The following is a 21,162-nucleotide window of genomic DNA, read 5'->3' on the forward strand; positions in this document are numbered from 1 at the left end:
CAGAGGCATCACCTTGTCCTTCGTGACTCTACCTCTAAAGGTCTCCACACCCAGATAATTAGTAGGAAGACTGCATAAAGGAATGTTAAGAAGATCCGAAATCCGCTGGCTGCGAGAGGGAGAAATGGAACCACAGAAGAGTTAACTTTTCTCCAGGTTTATTTTTTGACTCGAGAAATTCTAGTATTTCTCCAGGAAACCCTGCATCGCCCGAACACACCTGAAAGAGCCGTTAAAAAAAATAAAGGCATCGTCAGCAAAGAGAAGATGCCCCGGAGGAGGGACACCTCGCGGACCTCTCAAGGGAAGCATCTTCTGGACCAGAATCAACCTCCTCAGACCTTTGCAGAGAACCTCTTCCGCAATAATGAAGAATCGTTAAAGAAAATAAAGACATCATCAGCGAAGAGAAGATGCCCCGGAGTAGGGACACCTCACGGACCTCTCAAGGGAAGCATCTTCTGGACCAGAACAACCTCCGCAGACCTCTACAGAGAACCTTTTCCGTAATAATGAAAAGCAAAGGTGAAAGGGGATCACCTTGGCGCAGACCTCTACCAACACCAAAGAAACCCACTGGGCCGCCATTCAAGAGGATTGAGATCCTTGTCGAGACCAGTAATTGATGCAGCCACCCCGCCCGTCTCTCACTAAAGCCAAACTTACATAGCACATTAAACAGAAAATCCCAAGAAAGGGAATCGTAGGCTTTCTGAACATCCAGCTTTAGACCAATGCCTCCACCTCTAACAACCTTATGCATTAAGTTCGCCAATTCTGAAGCCAGGCTAATGTTTTCAAAAATCACCTTTCCCTTCTGGAATGCCCCCTGCTCCTCCGAAATAAGCTTAGGCAGAAAATCCCCCAGCCTATTAGCCAAGATTTTAGAAATGATCTTACAAAAAAAGTTCCCCGTACAAATTGGACGAAACTTATCTAAAGAGATCGCACCCTCCATCTTCAGAATAAGAGAAATGAAACAATTATTCATACCTTTCAGAATGTTACTTTCCCTGAAGAAATTAGAGATAGTCTTGTAAACATCAGACTCAATGATGTCCCAACACCGCCAGTAAAAAGCCCCATTAAAGCCATCTAGCACAGACGCACTATCAGGGTCCAAGTTCCAAATCGCCCTCCTAATCTCTTCCAAAGAGGGGATCGAATCCAATTTCAACAAATCCGCAGCTTCAAGGGATGAAGGAATGACATCTAAAAGGTCCAAGTGCTCCTCCAGAGGAACAACCTTGTGGAAATTTTCAAAGAAATCAACAACATGGCTAGTCAAATCCGTGGGGTTTGACACCAAACCGCCCGAGGAATTCTTGAGACAGCGAATCTGGCATTTGGCCCTCCTAATCAAGGTGCAAAGGTGGAAAAACTTGAATTTCTGTCTCCCTTTTTCAACCATTTATTCCTAGACTTCTCACGCCATAGCTTTTCACTGTTCCTTAGGGCATAGAGAAAGTTGGTCTTGGCATCGACCTCCAAACCAAACAGGGAACCATTCACCCCAGTGACCTCCATCGCTTCTTGCACATCTTCTAAAGCCACCTTAGCATCCCTAAGAGCCACATCGAAGTTAGGAAAAACTTCCCGAGCCCAAGACCTCAAGACCGGCTTTAACCTTTTGAGCTTCTGGTTCAAAATAAAGAGAGGCGATCCCCTTACATACTAGGACCAAGAATTCTTCACCACCTCCAAAAAGCCCTGATCATCCATCCAAAATTTATGAAAACAAAAGGGGGCATTCTTAGGTTTTTCAGACCCCACTGAAGCAAGGAAAATTGGAGAGTGGTCAAACACAACCCTGGGAAGAACCGTCTGACTACACGAATTAAAATACTCTAGCCATTTAGCATTACAAAAAGCTCTGTTGAGAACAACATCCACACGACCACATTTCCTGTTATTCGACCAGGTAAATTTATTCCCTTGAATAGAAACTTTCAGAAGATCACAGGAGTCAACCATGGCCACAAACTCCAGAGCCGAACCCAGAGAGAAGTTACCGGGACCTCTCTTCTCAGAAGAAAGAAGAGTTGCATTGAAGTCCCCAACCACCATCCAAGGGTCAGAAATAACATTCATGCCACCCAGATCGAGCCATAAATCCCTTCGTCTAGTCCTGAAGCAGCTGGCATGCACAAAAAAGAAAAAAACAAGAGCACCATTCCACAAAACTGAAATAGAAAGCTGCTGATCCGAGAGAGAGATAACCCTAGGCTTACAAAGCCCCAATCTCCAAATCACCCACAAGTTAGGAACCATACCAACCCTCTCATTATGAATAACATCAGCAACATAACCCAGCTTATTAAAAAATAGGGTAGGGAAACGAATCACCTCAATCTTTGGTTCGGCTATACACACAACATCCGGAGAAAACTTTGTCAAGATAAACCCCAACACCACCCGAGCAGCGCTCTTCTTAACTCCTCTAATATTCCAAAAAAGAGCTTTCATTGGATAACAATAGATTTGGAAGCTAAACGGTCTGATTGTTTGCGAGCCGTAACCTGCACCTTTTGTGACTTCTTCCCTTTGCGCTACTTCAGTTGGGCCTACACACTAGCCTGCTCCGCAGCTCCCAGGGCCAAATCTGTTTGAGTGACCTCATCCGCATGAACCACCACCATACCATCAAGGAGAGTCATAGGTGCAATGGAGTCCATCATGAACCTCCCCAATCGGAAGCCGAACCTCAATAGAACCACCCCTAGCACGCCCACCTAGCGCATCCCCACTAGGCCTCACCGAACTGGAGCCACAACTATTAACAACCCGGCCATGACCCATAGTCCTACCCCCTTAACCTGATCCATGGGCCAAATCCACACCCGTAACCACAATTTGAGAAGGAAATCTCCCCAAGAGAGAACTGTGGTCAGCACTCCTAGAAGGATCTGCCACCTCATCAAGAATCCCAAGAGGATATTGAATTGGAGCAAAAACAGCACTACTTTCCAAAGGAGGGCACGATTATCTCCCTCCACTACCAAAAAAGCACGATCCTTATCCTCCCCACAATGGGAAGATCCTTCCTGATTTGCATCGCCACGTTCACCACCACCGGAGAGCTGAGATTCTGGCACAAAAGAACCATCCAACGATGCACTTCTGGGCCTTCCATCATCCCTCAACAAAGGCGAGCTTGGCCTGGACAAGTCCCCTGCCGCATCACCACCCCCTCCTCCTTCATGCTCCTTACAAGCCTCACGAGCAGCCTTAGACTGCTCAACCTGCACCCTCTCCTTACAATTGCTAAAAGCATGTCCAACCTTTCTACAATAACCACAGTGAAGCAAGTTATCTTCATAGATAACAAGTTGTTTGAACCAGAACCTAACAAAAGACCTAGGGTGTTGACACTCCACCATGACTTCCTCCAACCGATCTGCTGAAACCTCAATATCTACAACCACTCTAGCGAAGTGACCAGTCGTTCCTTCTCTAGTACGCCTATCCAGGGAAACAGGGGTACCCAACGCTTTCACCATGAACAAAAGAATGTCTGGGTGCCAATATTCATACGAAAAATCCGGGAACCTGACCCAAACCAGTTTGCGAGATTGGTGACAGCCATTGACATTGAAGTCTAGTCGCCATCTTTGAAACCGAATAATCTGAGATCCAATCTTAATTGGACTCCTCTGCCAAATCAAAGTCATGTTCGACTCAGAAGAGAATCGAAAAAAAATAAAACCTTTTCCAATCGAGATCGTGTCCACTGACTCCTTCAGTCTCCATGAGTCCCTGATCGCAGAATGCAACTGAGCAAAAGACACTTGCTGCAAAATTAAGCCGACCTATTAGACCAAATTTGAGCTTTGTAAGCTCCTTAAGGGATCTTCAACCGAGTGACACCCCCTTCATGAATAGGGCTTGGAAGAGTTGCCAAGTTCGGGAGAACAGCCTTCCCTACTGCATCTGCAAAGGACCTCCCACCCCCAACGGCAGGGGGCACCATCGTCGAGTCCACCACAACCCGAGCAATCACACCCCTCTCACTCGGAGGATGCTGATCATCCTCCTCATCCGCATCTTCAAACAACTCCAAATCCTTCTGGAACACCCCCGCAAGACTCCCACTGAGAAATACCCAAGGCAGCCTTATCATTAACAAGATGGTATCTCTAAAATGGCACCAAGTTTTGCCACTTGGAAGGGTGATGTGGTAGTTTCAACCATATGGATATTTTAGAGAATGGTTTAGGTTTGGTTGCACATTAAATTTTAGTCATGGATCATGCATATACCCTCCCATGTTATTGGCATATTTACTTATTCTTTCAGCAGCCTATTTTTTATAAAAAAAAACATAGCATTTTTTAATTGAATTTTCAAAGTTTTTTTTTGTCCACTTGGCCAACTCCATTTTAGCTCAAACTTGACATGTGAGCAGGAGACCCTAGGTTCTAATTAGCCACAAAATTTTCAGCTCTTCGCAGATATTTGTGGCGTTCTAAAGATATTGTCAGTCAAAGCCACTATGGTTTAAAGTATCGGTATCAGATATTGGGTATCATATCAGTATCAGGTATCAACATGATTTTAATGCACGGTATCATAACAGGTATTGATTGACTTAGAAACTGATATAGTATCAAATTGGTATCGGCATGGATCGGTCGTATCAGACAAATATGCCCCTGATTCTCCTTTAAAAAATGATTTTTTTGACAATTTTACCCCTTGTTCATACCGTGTCATCGATACAGTATCAGCATGGTATCGAGATTGGTCACTTGCAATATTGGTACGTATCTAATACCGATACATCAAACCATGGGTATAGGGTATTGTATCGGAAGGGTGATTTTAAAAGAGATATAATTATATCGTATCATATCGGACAGATGTAAGATATGTTAAAGATACACATGAAAATGGTCAAGAATGTTTAAAAATGCTTAGTATGCATACAAAATACAGTTTTGAAGCATAAACACTATAGCTAAGTAATATAATTATATCATATATAAAAAGAAGAGCATAGTACGACAAAATAACTGCATTCCATTGATTATATATTAAGGATGAGGTTTGTTCCATGAACTAATACCAAAAATATGTCATTTTCAGTTTGGGGAAGATTTATGGATCAGATGCACATATCATTGAGGGTGGGGGTGAAACTAGTTTGATACAATTATTTAGTTTGTTTTTCACTAATTTAGTGATCCATTACAAAAATAAAAACTAACACTAAAAAATCAATATTTTAGTAAAAAATTCAAAGTTTTAATAAATAATTGTTCTCGAGCAAATCTGGTTTCGATCCTTTATTGCAACCTATTTAATCCCCAAATGATGATGAAATCGACAATATTAGAGTCATTTTTGCTGGTAGAAGCAAAGAATCGAGTTGATTTTGTCAAAACAAAATTGATTAAAATGCCTTATAAGAGCTCTTTTTAAGTATTTTACAATCATGAGTCGTGTTATGCAGTTTGTAAGAGATGTATTGAATGTATCAAATTCTTTTAGGCATCGTATAGGTACAAAATGTATTAGTACCATAAAGATATGATATGTATCGGTTAGTATTAATAGAAAAAATAAGCTACTTAAAACTTGCATTAGACTACTAAAACCTTTCCTAAGTTTTATAAACATGCACGAAGAAAAAGATTTTCCCCTCTCATCTTCTCCTTTACCTCCAATACTTCAAATGAATGACAATGCCAACCTAATGATTACAGGCAGTCTTGATATCTATTGTACTGTCTTCTCCCAACAAATTTTTGTTATACTCAAAAAATCAATCCACCTCAATCTAATGCAACATGTTTACACATGACCATTCAAAACTTACTCATTTACTCTTTCAAAAACTAAGAGCTACATCTTCGAGTATACTCCTTAACAAGCTTTGCAAATGACGAGGACTTGATCTCTAGCAATTTGGCTGGGGAATCTTACTCTAATATATGACCTGCTTAATACAAGAAAACATGTCAATCTGGTTAGGCAAGCAACAAAGATGAGAATACATATTACCAAAGTCAACAGAACCCATTTTGTGGTGTGCTAATTACTAGTTACTAACCATTATCGAGGAGGAGAACCATATTGATATCAAGAATTGATGTTATCCTATGTGTGATTGTTATCAATCACAACATTCACTGATGTTGTAGCTTCATCGAGTACTAACACTTTGCTTCTCTTGAGTAACACCCATCCTAAACATACTAGTTGCCTTTGACCCATGCTCCAATTCTCTCCATTCTCAGTCACTATGACAACCACCATATGAAAATGGGTTAGCTATTTTAGGGTCTTATTTTCATTAACTTATCTTTCTCTACTTTTTTTTTTGGAAAAGGGTTGGGGTTGGGGATTGGTTTTGCACTAGAAGTTAAATACATCATACAATAATAATTTTATTTTGAAGGATTGTGCATGGATAAATTGATGTTAGGCAAATTTGTTATATGACAAGAACCAACCTGAAGAATCCAGCTTCCCTTCCTTCTTTCTAACTTCATCACCAAGTTGGCATCTATCTAAAGCTTTAAGACAACAAAAGACCGATGTCAACCTACGACCATGCTTGATTATTCAAGATGATACATAATTGATCATTAAAGATGAGCTAACCAAAAGATGAAACGAACAAGCAAGGGGTGTAACTGAAAATGGAAAACAAGGCAGCAAAAGTAGTGCACTTCGTAGGTCCTAACTAAGAGGATATATTAGCTCAAACTTAGCCCAAAGGTGATCCAATGCATCTAATGAAATTATTTTAAAAATTAATAAAATAAAAAATAAAAAATATGACCATGAGAAAGGAGTTCAAGATACATGTCCTCATCAGATAATTGTTGTGTTTGTTTTGTGTGCAAATCTTCAGTAACTAGATATGTCTATCCTATCATTGTCACTGATTAAAAAGTATTCATCGAATGAAAAAAAGAAAACCCCACCTCCCAGATTTGTTCATCAGTGTAATCTCCAAGTGGGTCAAGATTGCTTCTTAGAGTCCCCTCAAACATTGTTGGGTCTTGCGGGATGATGCTCAATCTTGACCGCAAGTTATGAATGTCAATCTTGAAAATGTTGATATCATCCATCCAAATCTGACCGGTTGTAGGCTCAAGCATGTGGAAGAGAGCTTGTACGAGAGTTGATTTACCACTTCCCATTCGTCCAACGATACCAATCTTGATCCCTTCAGAAAAAGTACATGTGAGACCTCGCAAGACAAGAGGAAGATGTGGGGCGTACCAGACCTACAAACATATTAAATAATCAAATCATAAAGCTTAGCAGAATTTCATAAGAGCAAGAACAATGTCCAAAAACATTAGACTTTAAAAGTTCCATTATAAGTAAGAAGATAAAGACTTGAAGAACCTAGATTAGGGAAATTACTTGTAGATCAACAATGTCAACTTTTCCTTGTGATACTCATTCATGACCTGGCTTATTTTCTTCTACCAATAGAGGGGGTTCACTAGGGATACAGGTGTACTGCAATATTCTCTCAATAGATATGATACTATTCTCAAGACCGCAAAGATCTCATATGAGCCCATGCATACTAAAACCAAGCCCATATGTGACTGCTACACCCACAACACCTTCAAGAGAGAAAAAGAAATTAAACAAATTAAATTTAAAAAACATGCTTTCATGTGAGCAATTAATCATAGTTGCCCTAACTGATGGTTTTATAAGATCTCAAGTTCAACTTTTTACCAGGATTGAATACTTCCTTCGGCATTAAGATCAATAAAATCAGAAAAACGGCATATGTGATGGATGCCAACATATCCATGTGGAAGCATAACCACTCTATTGCACCAGAGAAATGAAACTTGGGCCGAAAATACCCATCTACCAGCTTGAAGTTTGTCTCCATAAACCTCTCTTCTTGATCGAAGCACTTGATTGTGGTTAAACCTAAACTAGATTCAACAAAATGTTGTATAATTAGAGCTTGACATACTCCAACCAATCGTGATAGTTCTCGTGCTATAGATATGTAGTATTGCTACAAGACAAGGTTCATATAAAGGAAATTAGGTAATAACGTATAGTTAGTTAGAGAATGATATAAGTTTTTTTATGAAGGGTTTCTTAATATGAGTTGCTTACATTTAGAAGGTTGATAGTTACACCATCATAATGGATGAGATTGTAGGAAAATATTCTATTCTATTATATTTACTTGAATTATTAAACAAATGCAATTTTCTATTTTTATTAGATGTTGATTGAATTATAAATATTATTTTATATATAAAGCATATCTCAAAATTTTCATCCTTAAATGAAAAGTTTTTTGAACATGAACGTTATTGTACCCAAAATTTTGTGGTATCCGTCTTCTTTTCTTTTTTAACCAAATAATCATATGATCAAATTTCAAATACGATTAATATCACATGTATTCAGACTAGACAATGGCCTTATTCATTGTTTCTAAAAGGACATGAATGTGGAGATTAGTACTAAAATGAAGTGTAGTGTAACCTAGGCACTTCATTTACACTAATTGCAATTATTTTGTATGCTAAGCATAAAGCATATCCCACACACTTCATTTAGGAAAGAATAAGAGATGTGAAGGAAATATGGAAAAGAAGGAAGGAGTAAGAAGATTTTTCTATTGAAAACTATCATCTAATTAATAATGTGACAACCGTTCCTAGGTAGTCCACAAGTTTCTCTTGACTACTCAAATATTTTGCCACATGACAGTTCCATTGTGGCTCAAATTTTGATGATATGAGTTTTCTTAATCACTACCTATCCATCTATCAAATTTGAGTATTGATTGGTTGAGAATTCAACTTTCGCAACTTGCAACTTTAGTTCAACCATTGAAAATAAAGGGATAGAAGTCCAAACATAAGTCCAAGTCAAGGCTAAGGACTGGCCATGACAATATAGAATAGGTGTTTGGGCTATATGTAATTTCCATTTAGAAATTTAATTTATCATTTTTTTATGGTAGATTAATTCAAAGTAAAGATTAACATATTTTATATTTTAGCTAAAATTATCATTTTCAGTAGACAAGTTTGAATAATTTCTTTGTTTTTATTTTTAATTGAATTCTTTTATTTATCCAAAAACATATTTCATCAACTTAGATGTAATTGAAGGATTGGCTAGTCATTCAACTCGTGATAAATAAATAGTCTAACTTGGTTGGTATTGCTATAAAATTAGAGAAACTCTACCTGAAATTTTCCTCTTATGGACGAGTTGTATGTCAATTGGCTCCAATATCTCAAACTTATTCTTGAAAAAGATGGATCTACTAAAAATTATGACAGTAACGTAATCAATTGGCTCCATTATCACAATCTTACTCTTGAAAAAGAAGGATAGAAAGAAAATCATGACGGTAAAGTGTAATCAAATACAAGATTTATGTCTATTATGATAGAATAACTTAGTTTTGAAAAAATCGTTTATCTATAAGGATTTTGTATGAATTTTTGTTATGCTCTATCATGTAAAATGCGCCAATAAATAAGGTATTTTTTAAATGTCTCATGTGATAAGCATTTTTTTTTAAACGGTTTGAATTCACACATTAAACACTTCTCTGTTTTCACTTTTATCTCACTTTCATTCACTTACATCAATTTACAACTGGAAATTTTATTTTCCCTTCACTATACTTCTAACAACTACATCAGCTCCACATCAGAATAATAGCAATGAGGGTTTGCATACAATGTGACAGAGTGAAGATAAGTTTAGGCTTGAGGATTGGTTCAAACCATCGTCAGGCCCAACCTAATTTTGGGTTTCATTAATGGTTACTTATGGGTATGACTTGGGATGGGCTTATTTGGTTGATATCAGGCCCAACCTAATTTTTGGCACGAATTTGCTGCATTAGCTAGGCTTGGGATGCACCAACTCAACCCCAGTTGCACCATTGAGAACTAAAGTAACAAATGAAACTATTTCCCTGCGTCCTTGTGTAGATACCTCATTTTGACACCTAGAGAGGACATGTCGACGATGATGTCCACCTACTCACTGCTTGGGCCGACACCGCTCCTACACTTGCAACAGGAACAGAGCCCACCTATTGATCGAGGCAAATTCTGCATCCGTTCACCAGAATTCTCCCTATCGGTCTCTACATGGGGCTTGATCTACGTCCTTCGGGTAACATGAGATTTTGTATACCATTAATTAGAGTGCATGTGCAAGCTAATATGCCACATTCTTTGTTTTCAGTTTTATTTAGCCAATAAACCTATGCTGAGCAAAAACAGTAATCGATATTAATCTTACATTAGAATTTGTAGTTCAATTTGAATTATTGCTTTTAATGGTAATGACTAATGACCTTGCGGGAAGTAGTTTTCTGTCCGACAGTGTGGCCTATGCCAGTACCCCCATGTGTCTATCTCTCTCCTCCTCAAAACAAGGGGGTAAAGGTGTCTTTTCATATGGGAGAGAGACAGACTCATGGGAATGCTGGCGTAGGCTGCACTTCCAGACAGAGAACTTTCTCCCTAAGCTTTAATAGAATAAGTCTAAAGAGTTGTATGCATTAGTCCGACCTTTAGGACCTAATTTAATCATGAGAGAGAGTCAAAATTTGAATTATAAAGCAAGAATCCTTTTCTTGGCTAAAGGTCAGCAAATTTGTATTAAGTAAAGAAATAAAATAGTGTTACATGGAAAGACTGGAATCTACAAAGAAAGTCCTAGCCACCTGCCGACATGGCAGATGTTGGATTTCTTACAAAAACATTCAATAATTAATTGGGTGTATCCAACCCACTGCACGTTTTAAGTGAATCTGTAATGGGGTCTGCCTATAGCTTCCCAATTAACCACCTGTGCAACAAAGGTTGGTGTGGTACTCCAAAAGGTAGTAGTCCTTTCTCTGGCCGCATGATTTGCAAGGGCATCTGCAGTCGAGTTTGCTTCGTGAAAATAGTGAGTTATTCGCCACTGGATTATATCAAGGTAGGATGAAATAGACCACCAAGCTTGCATGAAGCTCCATGGAATTGATCTAGAGAGAATTGCTGAAACCACCGCCTTCGAGTCGCTCTCAACCCATAAGTTCTCAATATTCATCTGTTGCGCCTTCTTAACTCCCATTAGTAGAGCTCCCAACTCAGCCATGTAGTTGGACCCCACTCCCTGATAGTCTGCAAAGCAAATTATAACATTACCATGCTGATCCCTAATAATTCCCCCTGCCCCCAACGGTCCTGGGTTGCCCAGTGACGACCCATCAATGTTGAGTTTCAGCCAGCCAGCCGGGGGATGTCTCCACCTTACCTCAATGATCTTCTTTGTCGGGGGATTTGAAATTACACATTGTAGCGTCCTTGCAATGACCAGGTCCTGGATAGACTTTATTTGCACCCGCTGCACCCTGTAGCAGTTCATCACCTCTCTAAAGCATAGTTTGGTCACTTGCGATGAAGGTCTTCTGATGTTGTCGAAGCGGCGCCTATTGCGCTCCATCCATAATTGCTGGCATATAATAATGAGCATGGCTTCCCACGCCTTAGGGAGGGGGACTATTCTAAACTTTCTGCGCCACCAGGAGAATAGCAGCTCAATGGAGGGGAACCCAGTCCAAGTCTCATTGAAGAGCCATAGTACTTCACTCCAAATCTGTCCAGAAAATACACAATCAATAAATAGGTGTTGCTCTGACTCGTCGGCCGATAAGCACAGTTCACACCTGGACACCATAGGGATCATCCTACTACATATTTTGTTGTCTGTTGGCAACGCACCGTGTGCCAATCGCCAGCCAAATACTGAAGAACGAGGGTGAAGATCCCTATTCCAAACAGCCCAATGCCATGCAGGTTTTGCCTTTTTCACTCTCAACTCATCCCAAGCCGTCTTTACCGAAAATATTCCAGATTTTGAGTGGGCCCAATAGCGACAGTCCTCCCTATCTGACTGCTTGATATTCAGGCCTTGGATTATATTGAAAACATTTTGGAGGGCAGCATCCATTGTTGTTGGCAGCGTCCATCGCCCCTCCTCCATAAAAGCTGCAACTTTAGCACAAAGTGAGCTAGGGATCTGATTCGGGTGTAGCAGGTCCTCAATGCTTTGGTTATTGATCCATTTATCATACCAAAAGCTAATGGAGTCGCCATTGCCTACAACCCACCGCTCAGCCGATTGGACAAAACTCCAAACTTTTTGAAGACCTGGCAGTAGTGTGGAAGACCCTACTGAATTTTTAAGCGATCCATCTTTCTTCACAAACCTCCCCCTCAGGAAGCTAGCAAAAGTCGATTTATCAGTTCTAATCGTCCAAGCCAGCTTAGCTATCAGCGCCAAGTTGAGTTCCCGTAGCCGACGGATACCCACACCCCCCTCCCGTTTGGGTTTACATAGATTGTCCCACTTCACCGTGATCACCTTGGAGCAATCAGCTTCTCCAGTCCATATGAAATTTCCGATCCATCTTTCCATCTTTAAAATTGCATCAGCAGGCCATAAATAAACAGAGAAATTATGTACTGGAATGCTGCACATCACTGACCGAACTAGCTCAATGCGTCCTGCTAAGGAAAGTAAGCGTCCCTTCCAAGCTGCCAGTCGTTGCTTGAACTGGTCCAGAAGTGGTAGGAACATGTCACTCTTAACTCTGCCCTTCTTCAAGATTACTCCCAAATATTTTGTAGGGAAAGTGCAAACTGGAATCTGCAATGTCGTCTCCAAGCGCCACTTTCTAGTGCTAGAGATACTCCCCAGGAACACTTTACTTTTTGCTAGGTTGATCACTTGACCCGAGTACCTCCTGTACGCCTCCATAAATTGTTTCACACGCCTCACATTTGCTATTTCTGCCTTCATAAATATGAAGAGGTCATCAGCATAAAGGAGATGAGATGGAGTGGATACCTGTCTAGGTCCTGTCAATGGCTTAAGACATCCTCTTTCGCGAAGCGCATTAAGGCCTCTGCACAAAATTTCCTCAGATAAAATAAATAGAAGAGGGGACAGCGGGTCGCCTTGCCTCAATCCCCTTTCCATACCAAAGAAACTAGCCGGCCCTCCATTAATCAACACTGAAATTCTAGTAGAGAGGAGGATTTGGTGCAGCCAGTGAATCCATCGCTGAGAGATAGCAAAGACACCAAGTACATCGAATAGAAAGCCCCACTCAAGAGTGTCAAATGCTTTTTGTACATCCAACTTCATACCCATGCCGCCACCCCTGCACTTTATCTCCACCATATTGGCTAGCTCCGAAGCAACCCCAATATTCTCAAAAATAACTTTTCCCCTCTGGAATGCTCCTTGTTCAGGTGATATCAACTTGTGCAATAAAGAAGACAGTCTCGTAGCCATTATTTTTGGAATAATTTTCAAGAAAAAATTCCCCAAACATAGAGGCCGAAACTGGCCCACTCTATTAGCGCCTTCAACCTTTGGAATCAGGCACATAAAATTACAGTTGACACCTTTTGTAATAATTCCATCCTTGAAGAAGTTCTGGATACCTCTACACACCTCCACGCCAATAATCTCCCAGCAAACCCTGAAGAAAGTGTCAGAGAATCCATCAGGGCCTGGAGCACTGCTCGGATCTAAATCAAACACAGCCGCTTTAATCTCTTCCTGTGATGGGATCGAGGTTAGCATATCATTATCCATGTTTGAAACTACAGAAGGTATTACAGCCAACAGCTCCTCATCTCTGATTGACGCCCCTCCTTTGAAAAAGCTTTCAAAGTGGGCCACCATGTGGTCTCCAATCGCATTTGCATCCTTCAAAACCGATCCGTCCTCTGTTATAATCTCCCGAATGGCATTACGGATGCGTCGAGATCGTGTAGCAGTATGGAAATACTTGGTGCATCTGTCCCCATATTTCAGCCATTTATCTCTTGATTTTTCACTCCATAGCTTCTCTTGGAGATCAATAGCCGTGTCATACTCTTTGCGAGCCTGCAGTTCCCTATCAAACAGTTCTTCTGAGAACCCTTCTTCCTCCAATAGATTCTGGACTGAATCTAAACAGGCTTTAGAGCGAAGTATTTCATGGTCAAAATGTACAGTTCTACATTAAACGACAGAGAAATAAACTTAACAAAAATTGGGTCAATATAATAAATTATAATTTATACAATAAGAAAGGGATTTTCTTATTGACACTCCTTACGCTGTGTTTGTATGTCAAGAAATGGATAAAAAAAAAAAAAGAATCTCAAAAAGAAAAGAGATCAAAGGAAAAGAAAGTTTTTTTTTTATTGCAACAGAAAAAAAAAAACAAAAAAAAAGAGATGAGAGGGAGAAATTGAGGTGGGTTCGTGAGTGTGGAGGGGGGGTGGTTCTTTGAAGAAAGGGGGGGGGATGCCTATCGAGTGCGAATAAGGTGTTGGTGAGACGAATTTTTATCACCTCCAATTCGCTGCCCGCTCCAATTCCCTCCAATCCCTTACATAGGAGCATAAATGACCACCCTACTCCACCTTGGGCAGTGTGTTCGGGCAGTGAGTAAGGTTGTCATTATTGAGTCGGTTTTGTCTACGGTTCCCTGACTGGTGCGGTTCCCTAGTTCCTCTCACAAGAGGGGGGTGGGACCCACCCGGAGCACCTGACCGAACAGTCTGCCCAGGTGGGGTCCACCCTCCTCTTATGAGAGGAACTAGGGAACCGCACCGGTCAGGGAACCGTACACGAAAAAAATTCGGTCATTATTGCTCCTATGTGAGGGATTGGAGAGAATTGGAGCGGGCAAGAATTGGAGGTGATAACGATTCTTGGTGAGACTCCTCGTGATCTCTCACCCCTCCGACACTGAATTCATCAATCCCATGAACTTTTCTTGTGAAAACCAAGAAAATTGTACTGGATCTATATGGCAATTTTTTTTACCTTTTCTTTTCATTACATCCAAACACATTCTTAAAGTGTCCAATAATTTGTAACTTTACTTTTTTATTCTTGATAGATAGGCTCCAAGGCGATTTGAACTTATGACCTCCTAACCCTACTTTTTTGTCTTTTAGTTCATATTTTTCCTTACAACAAGGGTAAATCATGTCACTTCACATGTGTACTCGAGAAAATGTGAGAGACACTGAAAACTTTTGATAGTGACATAATGAGAAGCCATTTTCAAATTATTTTGAAAAAAATTTATTTTTCCATGACTGAATGATGAGCACATTTATGTGTGAAATCTTAGGGCATCAAACATACATTTTACCACATTGGACAGAGTTACTCGGTGCTTTCTTGTGCTTTTCAGGGTTTAGGTGAATTATTGTGAAAATGGAGGAGATGATGCTAAGGAGATGTTTATAAGCTTTCTAGAGGTGTTAATAGTATGGATGCATAGCCCATCAAGTCAGCTTCGCAACGGTTCAAACGACACTTGATTCCGAGTTGAAACGAAGAAGTTATGACCGTTTCCGTAACGACGCGCGAAAATGGTCTGTAGGGGTTTATTTATAATTATTGACAGTCGGACGGGGACAAAGTGAAGCGGAAGTTCAGATTTCAAGGGCCTTAACTAAATTATCAGAAGTTACTTTACTGTACCCGAAAGATTCCATTTGGAAGGCTTTGGACAGTCCAACTTCAACTTGAGATATCTTGGGCTCCCCAACTCCGAATTGGACGAAATTTGGGTCTATTTTGGGTGATTTTTCGCAAGAAACACAATGGTGAGGCCTATATAAGCATCCGATGCTCCACGTTTTCTGAAGGACAGAATGGATATTTTATTTATTCTTGAAGGAATCCTAGTCATCACCCTTACTCTCTCTCTCCTCCAACTTCTCAAGGGCACTTTTGAAATTCTACTTGGGATAGATTTATATTTTCTCATCTATAGAAGGTTGAAAAATCAAAGATGCTTTGATTTTATTGTTTGGAGAATATATCTACAAAGAAAAGGAAGCACTTGTTAGAATTGGAAGTTTACTTTTCTAGAAATAGAAGGTCTATGTAAACAATCTTCTCTTCTTCTTCTTTCTATTTTTTTTTCTATTTTTTTTTTTTCTTAGGATTCAAGGCATTGTAAAAGAGGAAAGAGAAGAGAATCTTTTCTTTTCTTAGGGAATATTTCTCCTACACTTCCATCTTCTCTCTTCTCCTCTCTTCTACCTATAAATACCCCCTATCTCTCTTGTAAAAATTGCTCATTCACTTAGTGAAATTTCTTCTCTTCTTTTCCTTCTAATTTGTGATTTTTGGCTTTTCTAAGTTTTAGTTTGCTTTTATGATTTTTAGTTAATGGTCATAATAGGTTTAGTTTATGCTTTAATTTCAATTTAACTCTTCAATTGGGTTGTAATTTCTTAATTCTAGTTTAGGTTTTAAGCCTTCTAGTCTAAGTTCTTAAGTTGATGACAAGACTTGAAGATTTAGAAGAGGAGGCCATGATAAGTTTATGCAAGTATTCAAACTTTTCAATTACATTCATGCAAGCACATCCAGGTTTTACTATCTAAACTCTCAATCTTATTCTCCATCTCCTCTATCTCTCTCTATCTTCTTCTTCTTCCCCCTCTATTTCTTTTATTTTAATTTTATATGGTTGTGGTTTGTGGATGCATTTTTATTCCCTTATTTCTTTTTATGTGGTTAGTATGTGTGGCTGCATTTTTATTCCTTTCAATTCGCTTTAGTTTGATAGGTTAGATGCTCATATGTTAGGACGCCGATTTAATCCCTTAATTTTGCTAGATGCTTATGAGTTAGGATGCATTGATTTTCGCTAGTTTAATTAGTTTAATTTAACACTTTAATTTGGTTCACTTTGCATTACTTTTAAGTTAGTTAAATAGAGTGGCGTATATCTCCTCGTGTTCGACCCGTAGCTACGATTGACCCGTACGCTTACGATTTTATTTTAACTCAAACAAGTTTTTGGCGCCGTTGCCGGAGAGATTATTGTCCATTTTATTTATCTGATTTTTAAGTAGGTTGAAGTGTTTTAGTTTATTATTTTCTCTTCTTTTTTTCGAAAAAAAAAAAAAAAAAATCAGTTTTTGAAAACCTCTTTTTGTTTCTCTTCTGTTTCAAAAAGTGTGCGCCCAATCTAAAGTCCTTCATATGCTTCAACCCTCCATCTTTTGGTGTCCCTCATAGGATTAAGTTACCTATGACGCTACATTTTGACTTGGTTGGGTGGATTGACATGTGACTTATCTTTGGAGATGACTACTCTTGATAACAGGAAAGCGACATAATGAGAGTGTTGGAAGCATAAACATATAGTAGACCTCCATTCTACATCAGAATCCATATTGGAGTCGCACGTAGGTGGCTATAGAAGACTATACGGGTTCCCTTGCTGTCAACCTATATGGCATCCTTACAGCTTTTGAACCATTATTTTGCTTATTGAGGGATAGAGATGCACTATCTACCTTGGGCTCCCTCTTGTTTCTATTGTTTTTGTTTTTTAAGTGTTTGATTTTTCTTTAATTTTTCTAAAGGAGACCTCATATTTGTTTAGGTGGTTAAGGTGTGGACTCGTGATTCAAGTAATCTTCTTATTAGAAGATCACCTTTTCTACCACCTTTGACCATGGGTGACCAACAACCCAAGACTCTTAAGGATAGGTTTTACCCCACCAGGGCTGCACAGCCCTCTTGCATTAGTCTGCCTGGTGTTATAGGGAATAACTATGAACTCAAGACCAACTTCATCAGCATGCTACCCCATTTCCATGGGATGGCTAATGAGGATGCATATCTCTTCCTTAGGGAATTTGAGGAGGTCTGTGTTCTAATTAAGGTCCAGAATTTGACTGATGATCCAGTTAGGCTTAGGTTTATACCCTTTGCCCTGAAAGACTAGGCCAAGAAGTGGCTCTATGGACTGCCAACAAACTCCATTAATACATGGGATGAGTTCACCATTGTCTTTTTGAGAAAATTCTTCCCTCTTCACAAGACCAATAAGCTTAAAAGTGACATCCTCTAGTTCAGGTAGAAACCACATGAGTCCTTTTCTAAATTCATGGAAAGATTCAAGGACCTCCTCTTAGAATGCCCTCACCATGGTTTTGACTTGTGGCAGCTATGCCAAATTATTTATGAGGGCATTGATTATCAGACCAAGTAACTTGTAGAATCTATGTGTCCAGCAGGCTTTACTTCTTTTTTTTCTGAGGAGAATGATGCATGGATATTCTTAACCAACTTGACTGATAAGACTAGGGAATGGGAATCTTCCCAAGAGGTTGAAAGGACCACTAAGGGGTATCTCATTGAGGGTATGCCAGCCAAGGAGGCCAAACTTGACAGCCTCATGTAGGCGCAGCGGATGGAGGGTCGCTGAGCGTGCATCTCGGGGGAAAGAAAGAAAATGGAAAATGGGAGTCGCCACCTAGATTTAGGGTCTAGGACCCATGAATGGTGCCCCTCCTTCGCAGAAGGGACGCTAATTTAACTCCAATGACTCAATGGATGGTCTGCCCCAGATCTCTGGGTAAGTGTCAAGTCACGGGCTGGGAAGGTGTTAGGCACCCAGCAACAGCCCAGTCGACGGTCGGTCTTCCTAGACCAAACTCTGTTGTGTACTGTTGTTTTATACATATTATGTACCTAATTAAACTATTTTTTTTTTTTGAAGATTTTTTATTATCTTAATTGAAATTTATGAACCTAGTTAGGCTAATTAAGATTAATGTTTTAATCCTGATTACTATCACTAGGCTAGATGGTTATGTACATTATGCATCCTAGTTAAGCTAATTAATGGATTTTACCTAAATTAGACCTAACTCTATGGTCTAAAACATGATTGACTGTAAAAAAGAAAACCAAATCTAATTATATCATGGAGAAGGACAATTATATTGATAAGCAAAACAGCTCATAGGCCAAAATAGCCAAAATTACAAAAATGCCACTAAAGGGCCAAAATATGTACAAAGACATGAAATCATATTTAAATGCTGTAAATAAGCAAAACATGATTAAATAACATTAACATCATGCATTTGGATCATCAAGAGCACATGAAATGGAAAGGAAATGTGGGGTGATAAAAATTACCAAAATGCCCCTGTTATGGCAAACATGTAGAAAATGCATGATAATTCATGAAAATGCTGACTTATGCTTAAAACATGTTTATTAAATGTTAAAACATGCGGCAAAAGTAACAGGAGCCTTTCCGAGGTCCTAAGCAAGGTTTGATCACAAAATGACCAAAATGCCCCTAAGGGCAAAATGGCAAAAGTGTTAAAAGACCCTTAGAATCATTGTAGGCATCGAAAGTGATGTTAAACATCCTAAAATGACTGAACACACCAAATAATATTTCCAGAATGATAGCCTAGGCCCACGTTTGGTAAATTACCAAAATGCCCCTAGAGGGCGCAAATGACTTTGTATGCATATCTATCAAGCATGATGGTCACGTATGCATATGAAAACATCCTAAACCATTCTAAAACAGCATGTCATGCATAAAAACATTTTTTCCTATTTTTCCAGAATTTTTCATTATAATTAGAAAAATGATATTTATACCCCTAAATGAGGTGGGAAATGTATAAAAACTATCAAACATGCATGTCAGTGGATAATGATTCCATAAAATCAAGCATGATGAAATATGTATTCCATAATTTTTTTGTGAATTTTTATGCATTTATATTATTTTTAATATTTTTTGAAATGCTAAAAAAGAAGGAAAAACAAAGAAAAATACAAAATCCCCATCACAGATCCGAATTGGATCAAACCAGAGCCCATTCCCACTAATCAAAATATGATCTTTAACATGGTCATAACACTTTTGTCCAAATACCCACCCACATGTTCAGATTTTACATAATCCGAAATCCTTTACAGGGGCAAAAATATCACAAAAAAAATTATTTGGAGCTTGAGAAAATTAATGAATGTCAAACATAGTGACAAGCATCATCCCTAAAAATTTCATATTTTATCACTCTTGAATTATTTTTAACATTTTGATAACTGAAAAACAACCTTTGTTGTAAAGAAAATAAAAACAAATACTTAGAAATAAGTAAAAAATATGGAAAAATACCCTTGAAGCGTGGAAGTGCCTGGGTTCAGCTTGAGTAACCTTTTTTTTTACCGTAAGTATCGCCGGAAACCTCCAAAAGCCGCTCCAAGTGTGGTTGCGCCGAATGGCAAGAGTGGTGAAGAAGGGGTATTTACGGAATTTTATATCAGTAATGGAGCATAACCTATGGATAAGAAAATCATGGATGGAAAGAGGGGATCAAGGACTACATGAAGGTAATTTTTCACTAATTTTCCTCCGTCCCTAACCTCTCTAAAACACCTCCTATTTATAGGAAAAAAGTGTTCGAGGAAAGGTCTCAAAGACCCCTGGTGCATTAATGGCTAGGATAAGGAGTGATGGGCTGGCTTGCGTGTGCCTAGGCTTGCTGTGCAGCCTGGGCTTGCGTGTGCCTAGGCCTGTTGGGCAGGTGGGCATAGGTGATGGGCCTTGTGTGGCTCAGCCTAAATGGTGGGGGTTTGTCCCCTGTCCACAGTCCAGCTGGGCCGAGTCAGATTGGGTTGACTCGGTTCGGGTCAACTCAGTTAGCCCCACCCTTTTTTTTTAATTTATTTTTTAATAAACCATTTAAAGATTCTATTTTAAAGGTCCACGTTCAAATGCTAATATCTTTAAAACCGAATGGCCAATTTTGATGCACCACATATTGCCGCGAAGGTCTCAACACGTATTTTCCATCCGTGTGGTAGATATGGCCTAATTTTTCCTAAAAATGGCACGGATATCAAGAAAAACACATAAGTGGTGTTTCACATCAATCAAGGTCCAAAAGATACCAGAATTACATGAAATTTTATGTGTAAGCACAATATGACCAAATAAAGTTATCCAAATGGTTTCAGGTCACATCGGGTGGCTCGGGTACCAAGAACCATGCCAGGGGCAAAACGGTCATTTTCCACAAAAGTTACCCGATTTGGCCGAAACTTTACGTGAAAGCTTAATATGACCAAATGAGGTCATCCAAAGTGTTTCAGACTAAATCGGGTGGTATAGGTACCAAGAATCGTGCCAGGGGCAAAACGATCATTTTCACAAAGGTGTTGGATTTTGGATTTGGGTGAAACTTCAAATGTGGACTTAAAATGGTTAAATACGGCTATGTTAGGGGTTTAAGCTCTATTTGGGACAGTTGGTTACAAAAGGTGGGGTAGGGGTAATTT

The 21,162-nt window shown here is 39.4% G+C and overlaps 1 protein-coding gene and 1 long non-coding RNA gene across 2 annotated transcripts in view; both read right to left on the reverse strand.

Moving 5' to 3' along the window:
- Positions 1 to 5,731: 5,731 nt before the first annotated feature.
- On the reverse strand, positions 5,732 to 6,115 carry LOC122648604. Its single transcript, XR_006331102.1, has 2 exons — positions 6,053 to 6,115; positions 5,732 to 5,938 (listed from the first exon to the last, which is right to left on the reverse strand). It is a non-coding gene; the product is annotated as an uncharacterized LOC122648604 (long non-coding RNA).
- Positions 6,116 to 6,893: 778 nt separating this feature from the next.
- The window catches only part of LOC122653468, a 38,308-nt gene continuing 24,039 nt past the window's right edge, over positions 6,894 to 21,162 (reverse strand). Inside the window, exons 2-3 of the mRNA XM_043847310.1 lie at positions 10,825 to 14,035; positions 6,894 to 7,238 (exon numbers count right to left, since the gene is read on the reverse strand). Of these exons, the coding sequence (XP_043703245.1) occupies positions 6,894 to 7,238; positions 10,825 to 14,035 (3,556 nt within the window). The remainder of the gene's footprint in view (positions 7,239 to 10,824; positions 14,036 to 21,162) is intronic.

This window comes from Telopea speciosissima, chromosome 1, assembly GCF_018873765.1.
Source record: "Telopea speciosissima isolate NSW1024214 ecotype Mountain lineage chromosome 1, Tspe_v1, whole genome shotgun sequence".
NCBI lineage: Eukaryota > Viridiplantae > Streptophyta > Magnoliopsida > Proteales > Proteaceae > Telopea > Telopea speciosissima.